Consider the following 16999-nt stretch of genomic DNA (forward strand, 5'->3'; position numbering starts at 1 on the left):
CTGCATTGGTACAGCTGATGGGAAGAGTTCCTCCAACTACTCCTAAAGGTTTACTGGAAAGGTTAGAATTGGCCCAGGGACTATGTGCACTGAAATCTTTGCTTGCATTGGCAAGTGGGGTGCTCTTGGCATTTATTCCTGCAGAATCAAAAAGCTTCAGCTGTTATAATTGTAGAACCTACTTTTAATGGTTGCCCATCATTTTCAGAAATACAAAGTGGGTTAAGCAAAACAATGGTGGAATAATTTTTGTTTTAAATTTTGAAATTAAAACTCTTCAACTCTATCCATTTGACTTTCATCAATTCAACTTTTACTTTTTCCACTCTGCATTTCTCCTTTCAACAATAGCTTTAATGCTGCATGGAAAATAATGTATTAGTTTGTTAATCAAGTACAAATAATGTTATGCATCTACCACATTGAACATATTTGCTATTGTCACCATTATACAGCAGCCTCTCTACCACCCGTACCAAAGAGACATGGAATATCTTCAACCCCTAGGTTATATGGTAGATTATCTAGTCATTTACACTTAGTAATGGATTAATAATGGAGATCAGAATCCAATTTTTAGTGTGTTATAGTGAATTCTGTATTCCAAATTCATTCCATTTAAACATATTTTCTTTTTTTTAATAAAATCACACAGGGCAGGATATCACTGAGGTTAAAAAGAATACCAGATAGTCAAAAAATGATGATTCGATGATGCAAAACTTGGGGTTTAAGGTGGAAGATACTAATAAAAAGGAGGGTGGCAATTTGCGAATGACACCAATAATAGTCAGAAACCAGAGAGTAGGTGCAGATAGAGATAAACACAGATGATTAACACTGCTAGCTGTTAGACAAACAACAATTACACTAGGTGCAAGATAAATTAGTCTAATTTTGCTGCAAGTTCAAAGCTTACATTCCTCTTTACGAACCTGGCAGATACCTGGATTGTTTCAGATAGTGATACTTGGCTGAAGAAGTTCTAGATGTGGTTGTATCTAGTTGAGGCATTATAATGGCTGTAGGCATATTGTTGCTGTTTGATTTACTATTTGAAGAAGCAAAATCTAAAAGACTTCCCATTCTGTAATGTAGGAGGAATACATCAAAATAGTTTACAAGTTCAAAATGAAAAAGAGACACAAAATAGCACATTTAGGCATAATAATGGTCTTCTTACTTAAACTGTGATTCTTGACTTTGTCTTTTATCATTTAAATTTGCATTTTTAGTTGACGAACTAAATCCCAAATCTCCTGCATCATTCCAGTTGTTGAAATCTTTCAAAACCGCATGACTCCATCGTCGAGCACCGCTTTTTGTCTTGGTGCTGCTGCATATATTTTCTTCTGTCCTGATCACTTTCTGAGATCAAACAAAAAGATGCATCCAGTATTAAAACAAACAGCTGGACACCAAACTGTAAAATAGTCAACATATTTTACTGGAATCCTTGACAACAATTCAGTGACACTGAACTCTGAGCACAGCAAATTGTGCTGAGGAATTTCAAAGGTACGATGAGGCAACGTAAAAATGGATGTTGAGCCAAAGATGACACAGAACACAACAGCATGGTCAGTGCTATGTTTTGAGGAGGAACTTAGGGAGGGACCTTCAGAGCATGGTACGGTACCTTATGTGGATGAGCTTGCAGTTGCCATGTGGAACGAAAGGAATGTGCAATATACAAAATGCCACAATTGAAGGATCAGAGAACCCTGGGCGTGTGTTACAGAAAACATATGGAGAAATATACACACTGGCATGAAAATTTTAAATTGAAGAATTTCAGAAGTCAAAAGCCTAAGTTAGTGAGCCGGGACATGCATATACAGAACATGGAAGACGAGATGAAAGCATTGAACAACTGAACCCTGGGGTTAAAGTTTCAGCACAAAAAGACCAAGGAATGGATGGAGGCAAGCACCATTATAGATATAGATGTAGGCAGTTTTTGTAATGGAGGATATGGGGTTGGAAGTTGAGATCAGAGCTGGAATACTGAGGCAGTAATAAGCTACTTCAATCTGAGACATTGGGCAGAGGGGAGAATGGAATCAGTGACAAATGTAAGAAAATTGTGGAGCAGGTTAAAGATTTTGGCTTTCAGGGAAATAGCGGTTCATCCAAAACTGGGTGCCAGACAACTGAGGCAATGGAGCATCAAGAGAGATGGTAAAGAGTTAGAGGTGGGTGCTGTCAGCATACATACAGAAGCTGAATGATGTTGGCAAGGGGCAGATGAGGAATAAAAGGACCAAAGGTGGATCTTTGATGTACTGTGGTGATAATAGGAACATGAGTAGGCCATTCAGCACTTTGAGCCTGATCCGCCATTCAATGGCTGATCTGTGGCCTAATCTCATATACCCGCCTTTGGCCCATATCCCTTAAAACCTTAAAAAAGCTTAAAAGCTTAAAAAATTATTTCAGATTTAAAATTAACAATTGATCTAGCATCAGCTGCCATTTGTGGAAGGGATTTCCAAACCTCTACTGCCTTTTGCGTGTAGAAGTACTTCCTAACGTCTCTCCTGAATATTCTGACTCTAATTTTTAGACCATGCCTCCTAGTGCCAGAATCTTCAACCAGTGCAAATAGTTTCTTTATCTACCCTGTCTTTTCCTGTTAATATCTTGAAGATTTAGATCAAATCACCCCATAATCTTCTAAATTCTAGAGAAAACAGGCCTAAATTGTATAATTTCTCCTCACAATTAAACACCTGAAGTCCAGGTATCATTTCTGCAAACCTACACTGTATTCCCTCCAAGTCCAATAATATCCTTCCTAAGGTATGGTGCCCAGATCTGCTCTTGGTGCTCCAAATGCTGGTTAGGTGCATTGGCCGCGCTAAATTTTCCCTCAGTGTACCCAAAAAGGTGCCAGAATGTGGTGACTAGGGGATTTTCACCGCAACATCACTGCAGTATTAATGTAAGCCTACTTGTGGCACTAATAAATAAACTTTAAACTTTGGGATCTAACCAGGGATTTGTATCAAGATGGGAGGGAATCCTTCACTGGAAATGGTTGTAGTTCAATAGCCAAGGGTGGAACCAAACAAGAGATGTTCAATCAAACTGGATAAGGATGCTGGAACATGATGGTGTAGCTGGTCATGTCAATGATTGGATGAAGAGGAACAATGCATCCTCAGTCAGAGGACATAATTTGAGACTTTGATTTGTGCAATTAGGGGCAATATCACAATCCCATGTTCCTAATGGAAAACAGCACTTGCAGGTTAACAGAACTATCTTATAATGTAGATATCAAGTAACACATTTTGGATCAGGTCTCTTGCAAATGTAACTAAAATGAGATAAAGTCACATTGTCTTAACAATGTAAAACTAATCCTAAAATAATGGATGATTTGGTCAGTTTTGTCTCTTGCACTAAAAATAAATTTACAATGCTAACCAGTACATTCACTACTGCATAATATTGTTATTCCTAAATACACAAAGTCTTACTTGACACTTTTTGGTACTTATTGAAGGTAAAATATTTTGATGGAGTATCTCTTGTTCACTTTGGTTTCCTCTTTCAAGTGAACTAGGTGCTAGATCTGTTTGCCGTGCACAAATTTGGTGCTGAGAGGGTGTAATTTGTTGAAGTGGCCTTGAAGGTGGATGAGGATGATGCAGAGTTGGGGGCTGAGGTGGAGGTACAGGCTTCAACTGATTAGCTGGATGTTTGTATTGTATTTCTTTCTGCTGCTTTCCTTGTTCTTGCACTTGCTGTGGAGTACCCAGAGCTTGGCCAACATGGAAATAGGGATACCGTAGTGCCTACAAATACAAAGGATTGCAAAAGGTTATATTGAAGTATTCTGAATGTCTAGGTAAGTCCTACATGACTCGATGATAAATATATTTTTTAAATAACCAGAAAGAAAGATAGTATATTAAATCCTTAGTTTATATTGAATTCGCTAATCTGAGCAGAGTATGACATTCAGATATGATTCAAGAGATTCAATGTCCCGGGTATAATATGTTCCATTCTCAACTTCTACCCAGTTGGAACCGCAGAACAGATGAAGAAAGGTTTTGATGGCCCTTCTACATCACTTTCCAAGCTTTCAAAGAATGGGGAATAGTGAAATTTAGAAGGGATGTCCTTTCCTAAGAGTTATGACCAGTAAATAAATTCTTAAATCAAATGAGAGAATCTTTTACTAAAGGACATAGGCACTAAAAAGAAACCAAGTAGCAGAGACTCTATGTATGTTAAATGTCCTTTTTTGGTGGTTATAAAATCTTAACAAGAAAACTAAAGCTTAATGAAGGAAAATATATCAAATACATTGCCACTTATCACTTTCCCCAAATCAAAAGATTAGTAAGAGAATTTCACACCACCCGCGCAGTAGTCTCCAGGCTCACTAGGGTCCCCATCAACGGAGACAAGGTGCAATCACTCCGCTGGGGGGGGGGATCAGAAGCAATTAAGGACCGCTCCTCCGGGAGGTTTGGGGCAAGGGGGTGTGCTCCTTGGGCATTGCCACCCTTGCACGGCCAGCCGAGCACCCTGGCAGTGCAAAGGGGCCAATCGATGGTGATGGAGGAGTGGTGGTACCTGCTGCACACACTGCAATGGGATCGGTGGGAGAGAGGGGGAGACGGCGATCAGGGCTGCACACTGGCGGGGAGGGTGGGGTTTGGGAAGCCAGTGATCGGAAGGGGGAGGCCAGCGCATATGCGCTGATTGCGCTGATCTCCCCACTGACAGATTGGCGCATGTGCGGTTGTCTGCTCAGCACACTGATTCCAGCCTCTCCAGTGGATGAAGCCCCGCCCCCTTTATCAGCATGAATCCCCAAGGCAGTCTGAGCAGCACAGCGTGTCAGAGATTCGTTCAGCTAAGTACGCCCAAAAAACATGTCGGAAAATCTCCCATTTTCCTGCCTGGTGGGCACTTAAGTTTTTTTTTGGAGACTTGCCCCTATATAAATGCCAGAAAATATAAATGCAGAAAATGCAGATGTATGGGATTGGGGGTGATCTAGGAAATTGGATCAGGAATTGGCTAGCGGATAGGAAACAGAGGGTGGTGGTTGATAGTAAATATTCATCATGGAGTGCGGTTACAAGTGGTGTACCTCAGGGATCTGTTTTGGGGCCACTGCTGTTTGTAATATTTATTAATGATCTGGATGAGGGTATAGTTGGGTGGATTAGCAAATTTGCTGATGACACCAAAGTCGGTGGTGTGGTAGACAGTGAGGAAGGGTGTCGTAGTTTGCAGGAAGACTTAGACAGGTTGCAAAGTTGGGCCGAGAGGTGGCGGATGGAGTTTAATGCGGAGAAGTGTGAGGTAATTCACTTTGGTAGGAATAACAGATGTGTTGAGTATAGGGCTAACGGGAGGACTTTGAATAGTGTGGAGGAGCAGAAGGATCTAGGTGTATGTGTGCATAGATCCCTGAAAGTTGGGAATCAAGTAGATAAGGTTGTTAAGAAGGCATATGGTGTCTTGGCGTTTATTGGTAGGGGGATTGAATTTAGGAGTCGTAGCGTTATGTTGCAACTGTACACAACTCTGGTGCGGCCGCACTTGGAGTACTGTGTGCAGTTCTGGTCCCCACATTACAGGAAGGATGTGGAGGCTTTGGAGAGGGTGCAGAGGAGGTTTACCAGGATGTTGCCTGGTATGGAGGGGAGATCCTATGAGGAGAGGCTGAGGGATTTGGGATTGTTTTCGCTGGAAAGGCGGCGGCTAAGAGGGGATCTTATTGAAACATATAAGATGATTAGAGGTTTAGATAGGGTGGATAGTGATAGCCTTTTTCCTCTGATGGAGAAATCCAGCACGAGGGGGCATGGCTTTAAATTGAGGGGGGGTAGTTATAGAACCGATGTCAGGGGTAGGTTCTTTACCCAGAGGGTGGTGAGGGATTGGAATGCCCTGCCAGCATCAGTTGTAAATGCGCCTAGTTTGGGGGCGTTTAAGAGATCCGTAGATAGGTTCATGGACGAAAAGAAATTGGTTTAGGTTGGAGGGTCACAGTTTTTTTTTTAACTGGTCGGTGCAACATCGTGGGCCGAAGGGCCTGTTCTGCGCTGTAATGTTCTATGTTCTATGTTCTACTGGTCTGACGACACTAAGCCGGCAGCAGTGAAAGTACTGCTGTTGGCGACACAGGCGCCAGTATGGACGGCACGGTAGCACAGTGGTTAGCACTGCTGCCTCACAGCGCCAGGGACCCAGGTCTGATTCCAGGCTTGAGTCAGTGTGTGTGTGGAGTTTGCACGTTCTCCCCGTGTCTGCGTGGGTTTCCTCTGGCTGCTTTGGTTTCCTCCCACATTCTGAAAGACATGCTGGTTTGGCACATTGACCCAAACAGGCTGACACGACTCGGGGAATTTCACAGCAACGGCATTGCAGCGATAATGTAACCCTACTTGTGATTAATAAATCAATTTTAAACTTTACTGATTTTTAAATTGGGGCACAAACAACAATTATATTGGTATATATGTTTAACAGGCCAAACCAATTAATTTTCACTCAAGGATGTATGAAATATATATTTTTTAGAACCATGAAAATAGAGGGGGGAAAAATACCAATTTCAAAATTGGATCGAGTAGCTAGAAGTTGTAATGGGTGTAACCACAAACTAATGTTCAGCCCTGATCTCTCCCCCACCCCCGCCCATGTGCAGCCCCGATCACATTGTAACAAAAAAGTTAAAAGCTTCTAGCTATCAGAAAGACTTGAGAAGTTCCATTAGAGTCAAAGTGAGAAGAATGAGAAAATCAGATACAAGGTCTCCAAGAACATGGGAGGGTTAAAGGTAAACAGCATGTTTCACTTCAACCGATCAGCAAAATGATAATGCAAAAGCACATATTTATTAAAGTTGACCAAAAAGCAAATTGTCACTTGGTAGTACAGAACTGAGTATTGCTGAAAAGAGAGGGATGCTTTTGAAGCTTCACCTCTTAAACTCATCAGGACATACACAAAATTATCAACTTTCAAAAGGAACAATTTATATCGCATATTTTATTAATTTGCAGGATAAGACATCACTAGCTAGGCCAGCATTTATTGCCAATACCTAATTGCCCTCAACATCTTGGCTCTTCTCCCCGTTTAATTTTGGTTTTCCAAGAAGTATTGGCTCATAATTTTCATAGAAAAATGTAAATCTTGTGTGTAAAATCTCTGTTGGGAGGACCACAGACATATTTTGGAACTCATTTGATTTTTCTTTTAATTTACTAGTGTATAAGTCTTCACACCCAGCCAAAACTAATTAAGATTTACTCCTATGATTTTACCATGAACTGGACAAATTAGAAACTCTTTGAAAGAGTCAGCAGAATGGACTGAAACATCTCCTTTAGTGTTGCAAGATTCTATGATTTCACCCTTTCTACAAGTCAATTGTAGGTTATAACAATTTTATACTAGCACCAGTCACATACACTTAAAAACTATTCTGTTGTACTCCTTCTAGTTATTGTTTAGAAACTCACCTGGCTTGGAGTTGGTCGCTTCTTTGGGTCCCATTGGAGCATATCTCTCATGAGCTGAATAGCTTCACTACTTGCATTGGGAATCAGGGTCTTGAGGTTATTGGGGACACACTGCGGCCAACGGAAGTTCATGGCTGCTGCAAGCTGATAGCCCTCTGACCAATTATTCTAAGAGATGGGAATTAGAAAGCTGTCTGATACAAATATACACACTGACACAGCAATAAAGTTATATGAACAACCTAAGTTGCCATTTATTTCCTGAATATAGGCCCTAAATTCAGAAAACTAAGTACTTTTAAAATGCAATTTGAATCTAGTGTACAGAAATTTGGACTGCTCAGAGCAAAGCAACTGCTCACTGCTAAGATGAGCAATGGGGGAATTGGGGAGTGAGGGGTGTTGAACAAAGTGAACAGGCTTCAGGAGTGAGGTGCAGAACATTGGTGACTGAAAGATTATTCACTGATGGTGAAACAGTGCATTCAAAGAACAAGCAGTAAACCAATACAAGAGAAAAATATTGTGGATCGAAAGTAAATTTCGATAAATCTAAAATAAAAACAGAAAATGCTGGAAATAGGTTTGGCAGCATCAGCAGAGAGAGAAACAGTTAATGTTTCAGGTTGATAATCTTTCATCAGACCTGGGAAAAGTCCAGAATCAGGGTGAGGGGGGGGTGGGAGGGAGAATAGGAAAGGTCTATGATTGTGTGGAGGGTAAGAATGATTAAATGGCAAAACAGCTGGTTGTGCACAGCAAAAGAACATAAGAAATAGGAGCAGGAGTAGGCCATCTAGCCCCTCGAGCCTGCCCCGCCATTCAACAAGATCATGGCTGATCTGAAGCGAATCTGGTCCACTTACCTGCCTGCTCCCCATATCCCTTATCGATCAGAAATCTATCTACCCGTGATTTAAACATATTCAACGAGGTAGCCTCCACCACTTCAATGGGCAGAGAATTCCAGAGATTCACTACCCTCAGAGAAGATGTTCCCCTCAACTCTGTTCTGAACCGGCCCCCACTTATTTTGAGGCTGTGCCCTCTAGTTCTGGTTTCCCTTCTAAGTGGAAAGAATCTCTCTACCTCTACCCTATCCAGCCCCTTCATTATCCTATATGTCTCTATAAGATCACCCCTCAGTCTTCTAAACTCCAATGAGTACAGACCCAATCTGTTCAATCTCTCCTCATAAGCTACACCCCCCATCTCCAGTATCAACCTAGTGAACCTTCTCTGTACCCCCTCCAAGGCCAATATATCCTTTCGCAAATAAGGGGACCAAAACTGCACACAGTACTCCAGTTGCAGCCTCACCAGTGCCTTGTATAGTTGCAGCAAGACCTCCCTGCTTTTATATTCTATCCCTCTCGTGATAAAGGCCAACATTCCATTCGCCTTCTTGATCACCTGCTGCACCTGCAGACTGAGCTTTTGCGATTCATGCACAAGGACCCCCAGGTCCCTCAGCACAGTAGCATGATGTAATTTTTCTCCATTTAAATAATATTCCAATTTACTATTTCTTCCAAAGTGGATAACCTCACATTTGCCAACGTTATATTCCATCTGCCAGATCCTCGCCCACTCGCTCAGCCTATTCAAATCTCTCTGCAGACTTTCCACGTCCTCCACGCAATTCGCTTTCCCACTCATCTTCGTGTCATCAGCAAACTTTGAAACCCTACACTCGGTCCCCTCCTCCAGATCATCTATGTAAATGGTAAACAGTTGAGGCCCCAGCACCGATCCCTGCGGCACGCCACTGGTCACCAACTGCCAACCAGAAAAGCACCCATTTATTCCAACTCTCTGCTTCCTAGATAGCCAATCCCCAATCCATGCCAACACCTTACCCCCAACTCCGTGTACCTTAATCTTCTGCAGCAACCTTTTGTGAGGCACCTTATCGAATGCCTTCTGGAAATCTAAAAACACCACTTCCACCGGTTCCCCTCTGTCAACCGCACTAGTCACATCTTCATAACTAAGCCCTTCCATACCAGGCAACATCCTGGTAAACCTCCTCTGCACTCTCTCTAAAACCTCCACGTCCTTCTGGTAGTGTAGCAACCAGAACTGGGCACAGTATTCCAAATGGGGCTGAACCAACGCTCTATACAACCGCAACATCAGACCCCAACTTTTATACTCTATGCCCCGTCCTATAAAGGCAAGCATGCCATATGCCTTCTTCACTACCTTCTCCACCTGTGACGTCACCTTCAAGGATCTGTGGACTTGCACACCCAGGTCCCTCTGCGTCTCTACACCCTTTATGGTTCTGTCATTTATCGTATAGCTCCCCCCTACGTTAGTTCTACCAAAATGCATCACTTCGCATTTATCTGGATTGAACTCCATCTGCCATTTCTTTGCCCAAATTTCCAGCCTATCTATATCCTTCTGTAGCCTCTGACAATGTTCCTCACTATCTGCAAGTCCAGCCATTTTCGTGTCGTCCACAAACTTACTGATTACTTGTCTACCTTCAGTCCCATTAGTCTACCAAGCACTACCTCTTTAGTAACAGTAATTGTATTAAGGACCTCACCTCCCACCAACTCTCGATCTCGAATATTCGGTAAACTATTTGTGTCTTCCACCGTGAAGACCGACACAAAGAACTTATTTAAAGTCTCAGCCATTTCCTCATTTTCCACTATTAAATCCCCCCTCTCGTCCTCCAAGGGTCCAACATTCACTCTAGCCACTCTATTCCTTTTTATATATTTGTAAAAACTTTCACTATCATTTTTTATATTTTGAGCTAGTTTAGTTTCATAATTATCTTTCCTTTCTTAATCGCTTTCTTAGTTGTTCTTTGTTGTTTTTTAAAGCTTTCCCAATCCACTAATTCTCCACTATTTTTGGCCACTCTGTACGCATCTGTTTTTATTTTAATACTCTCCTTTATTTCCTTCGTTATCCACGTCTGGTTATCCCTTTTCTTACAGTCCTCCTTTATCACCGGAATATATTTTTGCTGAACACTTAAAAAAATCTCCTTAAAAATCCTCCACTGTTCCTCAGCTGCCCTACCTACCAGTCTGCTCGCCCAGTCTACATTAGCCAATTCTGCCCTCATCCTATCGTACTCCCCTCTGTTCAAGCAGAGGACACTGGTTTGGGACCCCACTTTCTCACCCTCCATCTGTATCAGAAATTCAACCATATTATGATCACTCATCCCAAGAGGATCCCTCACAAGAAGATCCTTAATTCTACCTATCTCATTACACAGTACCAGATCTAAGATAACTCTTCAAGTTTTCTGATGACACCACCGTAGTGGGTCAGATCTCAAACAATGACGAGACGGAGTACAGGAAAGAGAGAGAATCTGGTGATCTGGTGCAACAACAATAATTTCTCCCTCAATGTCAACAAAGATGTGCGTGCGGGTTAGGTTGATTGGCCATGCTAAAAAAAAAATTGCCCTTAGTGGCCTGAGATGCGTAGGTTAGAGGGATTAGTGGGTAAATCTGTAGGGATATGGGGATAGGGCCTGGGTGGGATTGTGGTCAGTGCAGACTTGATGGGCCGAATGGCCTCTTTCTGTACTGTAGGGTTTCTATGATTCTATGAAAACAAAGGAGATAGTCATGGACTACAGGAAGCGTAGTGGAGGACATGCCCGTGCATATCAATGGGACAAAGCAGAAATGGTCGAGAGCTTCAACTTTTTAGGTGTCCAGTTCACCAACCTGTCCTGGTCCCTCCATGCCATCGCTACAGTTAAGAAAGCTCACCAATGCCTCGACTTTCTCAGGAGACTAAGGAAATGTGGCATGTCGCTACGACACTCACCAACATTCTTTCTGGTTGTATCACAGCTTGGGATGGCTTCTGCTCTGTCCAATACCGCAATAAACTACAAATGGTCATGAACGAAGCCCAGTCCATTACTCAAAGCAGCCTCCCATCCATTGGCACTGTCCACACTTCCTGTTGACTCTGAAAAGCAGCCAGCATAATCAAGGACCCCATGCACTCTGGACACACTCTCTTCCACCGTCTTCCGTCAGGAAAAAGATACAAAAGTTTGAGGACACATACCAACCGACTCAAGAACAGCTTCTTCCCTGATGCCAGACTTCTGAATGGACCTACTTCGCATTAAGTTGATCTTTCTCTACAGCCTAGCTATGACTGTCACACTACATTCTGCACTCTCTCCTTTCCTTCTACGTACGGTATGCTTTTGTCTATATAGCGCGCAAGAAACAATACTTTCCACTGCATACAATACATGTGACAATAATAAATCAAATCATTTCGCTTCTCTACCTGGTTCCAACTCAGTCTTCAGTCTCCTGTAATGTCCCAGTGAAGTTCAAGGCACAGAACCACATCTTTTGATTAAGCACTTTACACCTTTCCAGAATCCACATTGAGTTCAAAAAAATCAGATAACTTCTGCCCCCAATTTGTTTCTTTTTATTTTGTTGATTTGTTTTCAGTTTTGCCATTTAATTTCTCTCTCCTTCCACCTGACCACAGACCTTCCCTTTTACTCTTTTTCCCACTCTTCCCTTTGGTTTTAAGGCAGAACAGAGTCAGCCAATCAAAACCATCATTTTTCCAGTTTTATCAAAAAGCCACTGGCCCGGAATAGTACCCGTTTCTCTGTCCTGATGAGTTTTTCCAACATTTACTGTTTTAATAAGCAGTAAACAAATGTTGAAGATATGAAGGGTTCATTTGACAACATGCAACTGTAGTTGCTGAGGTAAAGTGGGGAGAAGCTATGGACAGATACGAAAATGAGTAGCATCTTTAAGCTAAGTAGATAAGGCAAAAAGGACCAAATGGAGATAACTGATGATGAGAATAGGGACCTTTGCCCACACAATGATGCAGGCTGTTGTATTCTAATAAGCCTGATAAGTAAAGCAGTAAAAGAAATCCTGCACTTAGATAATAAGAGAATGGATTAGAGTTTAGGCCACAGCAAGAGGGTATTAGAGTGGCCCCAGCTGGTGCGGCTCAGGTTGAAGGGCAAGTCATCTTGGTAACGGAATGGTTTAGTTATGGGTTGAGCATTATGCTAAATGAGTTAGCCCTCCTATCCAAAAGAGCATGGTTGTTCCAGTACAACACTTATAATATACACAAAAAGTTGTTTGCAATAAATGCAGGCTCACCATTTCTCTTTTCGCGCAATATAAAAGATGTTTAAACTTTGTAAGAATCACAAATATGTAAAAACTGCAAGATAGTTTTCTCAAAAAAAAACTCAGAATTCCACCTTACGCCTAATAATATGCAGGCTTTTAAAAGTCAAGCTTAACATCATCTGAGTACTATTTCTTTACTTGGCTTCTATCCTACTTGCTATATCAATGGTGAGCGCTACGGGCATAATCAGTACCTATCCTTTGCAATTTTAAAATAACTGCAGCCAATTTGATAAGATTTCATACCTTTTTAGGTGTTCCTAAAACTTGGCAAATTTTGAAAATCTCATCTATTTCACTGGAGCCAGGAAAAAGAGGTCTTAGCGTATAGAGTTCTGCCATAATACAACCAACAGCCCACATGTCAATAGGAGAACTATAATTTGTTGATCGTAGAAGAACTTCAGGTGCTCTGTACCTGGAAACAAAAAAGGATTTTAAAAATTTGCGCAGGTGTTTATAAACGCTGCAATGATCAACATGCTTTGCTCCTTACAAAAGGAAAATCAGACTAACTGAATCTTTAGGCTTCACCTGAAATGGAGTAACTCCACCTGCTGGCTAAACAGAGACAATTATTCATACACATTTTTGGTCATTTTCAGTTATAGAGTCGCAGAGGTTAACAGCACAGAAAGAGGCCTTTCGGCCCATCAGGTCTGCACTGGACATCAAGCGCCTATCAATCAATTCTAATACCATTTTCCAGTAATAGAAAAATCCTGCACTTAGATAATAAGAGAATGGATTAGAGTTTAGGCTAGAGCAAAAGGGTATTGGAGTGGTCCAGGTGGTGTGACTCAGCTACTTGGTCCGTAGCCTTGTATGCTATGGTGTTTCAAGTGCTCATCTAAACACTTTTTAAATGTTGAGAGTGTTCCCTCCTCAACCACACTTTCAGGCAGCGAGTTCCAAATTTCCACCAATCTCTGGGCAAAAAAAGATTTTCCTCAAATCCCTTCAATCTCCTGCCCCTTTCCTTACATCTATGACCTCTGGTTATTGACTCTTCCACTAACGAAGGGGAAATATTCCTTCCTATTGACCTTATCTATGTCCCTCATGGTTTTATATGCCTCAAACCGGTTCCCCCACCCCCCTCTGCCTTCTCTGCTCTAAGGAAAACAACCTCTGCCCAACCAGCTCCTCTTCATAGCTGAAACACTTCAGCTCAAAGAACATCCTGATGAATCTCTTCATTCTCTCTAGTAGTACAATTATAACCTTCCTATTGTTTGGCGATAAGAACTACGCACAGTACTCTAACAGTGGCCTAATTAGCATTTTATGCAGCTCTATCATAACCTCCCTGCTCTTATGTGCTATGCCTCAGTTAATAAAGGCAAGTATTCCATATGCCTTCTTAACCACCTTATCTTCCGGTCATGCTGCCTTCAGGGATCTATTGAAGGGAACCATTTAGACTCCATCAGATGTACAATATTTAATATAAACACATCAATTCCAAAGAATGTGAAGGAACCTTTTAAAAAGCAGAAAAATTAGCAGCATTCTTAAAATTACTGCTTTTAATTAAAAATATCAATCAGAGTCCTTCCAACTCAGGATTTAGCCTGAAGGATCTTTACCTTTCTCACTTGGAATTTTAATGCAACAGTTTCCATTTTTTTAAAACCATATTCCGAGGTTGTGTCCATACCAGCTCTCCAGAAAAGCTTAACCCTGCATTGTTTTTTTTGTTTCAGATAATTATCCAATTCTCTTTTGATGGCCATGATTGAATCTGCCTCCATCACATCCTCGGGTAGACCATTCCAGATCCTAAGCAGACTGCAAAGGTGTCAAATACCTTTTACAAAGCCATGTATACCACACTAACAAAATACATTTTTTTCCTCATGTCACTGTTGCTATTTTGCCAACCACCATTAATCAATGTCCTCTGGTTCTCCATACTTTCATGAACAGAAATAATTTCTATCTACTCGAACCAAATCCCTCATTTCAGCATCTCTATTAAATATCCTCAGGGCGGCACAGTGGCACAGTGATTAGCACTGCTGTCTCACAGCGCCAGAGACCAAGGTCCAATTCCGGCCTTGGGTGACTGGAGTTTGCACATTTTTTCCCATATCTGTGTGGATTTCCTCCTACAGTGCAAAGATGGTTTCCCAAGGTTTTGTGGATTGGCCATGCTAAATTGCCCCTTAATGTCCCAAGATGTGCAGGTCAGGGAGATTCATAGAATCCCTACAGTGCATAAGTAGGCCATTCGGCTCATCACTGACAACAATCCCACCCAGGCCCTATCCCCGTAACCCCACATATTTACACCGCTAATCCCTCTAACCTATGCATCCCGGGACACTAAGGGACAATTTAGCATGGCCAATCAACCTAACCTGCACATCTTTGGATTAGCGGAGTAAATTGTGTTATGGGAAATAGGGCCTGGGTAAAAAAAGTGGATGAGTGCAGACACGATGGGCTGAAAGGCCTCCTCCTATACTATAGGGATTATATGATTCTAACCTTCTCTTCACCAAGGAGTACAGCCCCAGCTTCTCTAATTGATCCATAGAGCTGAAGTTCCTCATCCCTGGAATAAGTCTCGAAAAGCTTTTCTGCATCTTCTCTAATGTGTTCACACCCTGCCTAAAAAGTGTGGTGCACAATATCCCAGTCGAGTTTGAACCAGTGTTTATAACTGCCCTGCTTTTTTATTCTTTTCCCTGATTTATAAAGCCCTAAATCTCATATGCATTATTAACCCTTTCTCAACCTGCCCTTCAAGCCTCAAAAGTTTGTGCCCACCTAGTCCTAGGTCCCTCTGCTCCTGCATCGTCCTTCAGGACTGTACCTTGTATTTTATATTGTCTTTCATCATTCCTGCCAAAATTAATTTCACACTTCTTGGCATTAAATTTCATCTGCCACTTATTTACTCATTCCAACAGCCTGCCTACATCCTCTATTACATCTGTCTCACAGTTCAAACTTCAAGTTTTGCGTCATCCACAAATTTCAAAATTGTGCCCTGTACATCAAAGTCTAGGTCATTGTTCACATCAAGAATAACAATGGCCCTAACACTAACCCTGGGAAACTCCACTCTACATCTTCCTCCAGTCCAAAAAAAAGACATTCACCATGACTGTTTCTTGTCAATCAGCCAGTTTGGTATTCATGTTGCCACTTCCCCTTTTATTCCATGGGCTCTAACTTTGAACATATAGGAGCTGTGTCCTCCATAGCTGCTGCCTCCTCAGCCCTAGTAGTAGCCATCTCCCCGACAGTCGTACTGCCAAGAGCCATAGCTGCTACCTCCTTGCCCACATCCGTAGCCACTGCCTCCCGATTTTTGAGGTCAAGAGCTGAGTGACCCTGGCTGAACCCAAACTGAGCACCTGTGAGCAAGTCATTGCTGAGTAAGTGCTGCTTGATAGCGCTGTTGATGACCCCTTCCATCGCTTTACTGATGATCAAAAATAGACGGACGGGGCGGTAATTGGCCAGATTGGATTTGTGTACAGGATATACTTGGGCAATTTTTCACATTGCCAGGCAGGTGTCAGTGCTGGTAACCTAAACACAAGTGTGAACTATACAGTTTTGTCACCATTACAAATGGAGCTCCAGCTACTGTTACTCGGTTCAATAATACCTTTTTTCAATCATGAACTTGATCTGTTCCCTCACTTGGGCTAACATTTCTGGATTTCATCTGTAAGCATGTTGCTTTATGGGTAATTAACATTAACATCCAAGCCAAAGATGTTTTCCCTGGCTAGTCATACAAATTGATTTAGAATTTGGGAACAATTTTCATAAATCACCTTGAGTTTCTCACTACAAACAATTCATTACCCAGCAATACCTTTACAGACTCAGTAACAAGTGAAGAGTTACCACGAGCTTGATACAAAGGTTTTTTTTGCTCAGGACTGGCACATGTGCAAATCATTCTCTTCCTGTTAATTCTTGAGCATTCACAATTTGTGTATCTCTCCAATTATCACAAAAACAGATCCAGCATAAACTGAAACTGATCCTAATACTGAGTTTTAATATTGACTATTCAGTTAGCTACTTGTTAAAGCCTTGTACTTTGTTCAGAACTGAAAAATCTGTCTTCACTCTAATGCACACTGAACTCTGTGTTTTGACTACAGTTGCTATCTGTCTGTGTGGAGTCTGCACGTTCTCCCCGTCTGTGTGGATTTCCTCCAGGTGCTCCACGTTCTCCCCATCTGCATGGATTTCCTGCAGGCGCTCCAGTTTCCTCCCAGTCTGAAAGACGTGCTGGTTAGGTGCATTGGCCACGCTAAATCTCCCTCAGTGTACCCGAACAGG

The 16999-nt window shown here is 41.9% G+C and overlaps 1 protein-coding gene across 3 annotated transcripts in view; it reads right to left on the bottom strand.

Annotated features, from left to right (window-relative positions):
* mak (male germ cell-associated kinase) overlaps nt 1-16999 on the bottom strand; it is a 70699-nt gene that overhangs the window by 11457 nt on the left and 42243 nt on the right. For all 3 annotated transcript variants that reach the window (XM_078213255.1, XM_078213257.1, XM_078213256.1), the window contains exons 7-12: nt 12932-13103; nt 7503-7670; nt 3486-3803; nt 1184-1368; nt 936-1087; nt 1-138 (exon numbers count right to left, since the gene is read on the bottom strand). In XM_078213255.1, the coding sequence (XP_078069381.1) occupies nt 1-138; nt 936-1087; nt 1184-1368; nt 3486-3803; nt 7503-7670; nt 12932-13103 (1133 nt within the window). The remainder of the gene's footprint in view (nt 139-935; nt 1088-1183; nt 1369-3485; nt 3804-7502; nt 7671-12931; nt 13104-16999) is intronic.

The sequence above is a fragment of the Mustelus asterias genome, chromosome 5 (genome assembly GCF_964213995.1).
Source record: "Mustelus asterias chromosome 5, sMusAst1.hap1.1, whole genome shotgun sequence".
NCBI classification, from domain to species: Eukaryota; Metazoa; Chordata; class Chondrichthyes; order Carcharhiniformes; family Triakidae; genus Mustelus; species Mustelus asterias.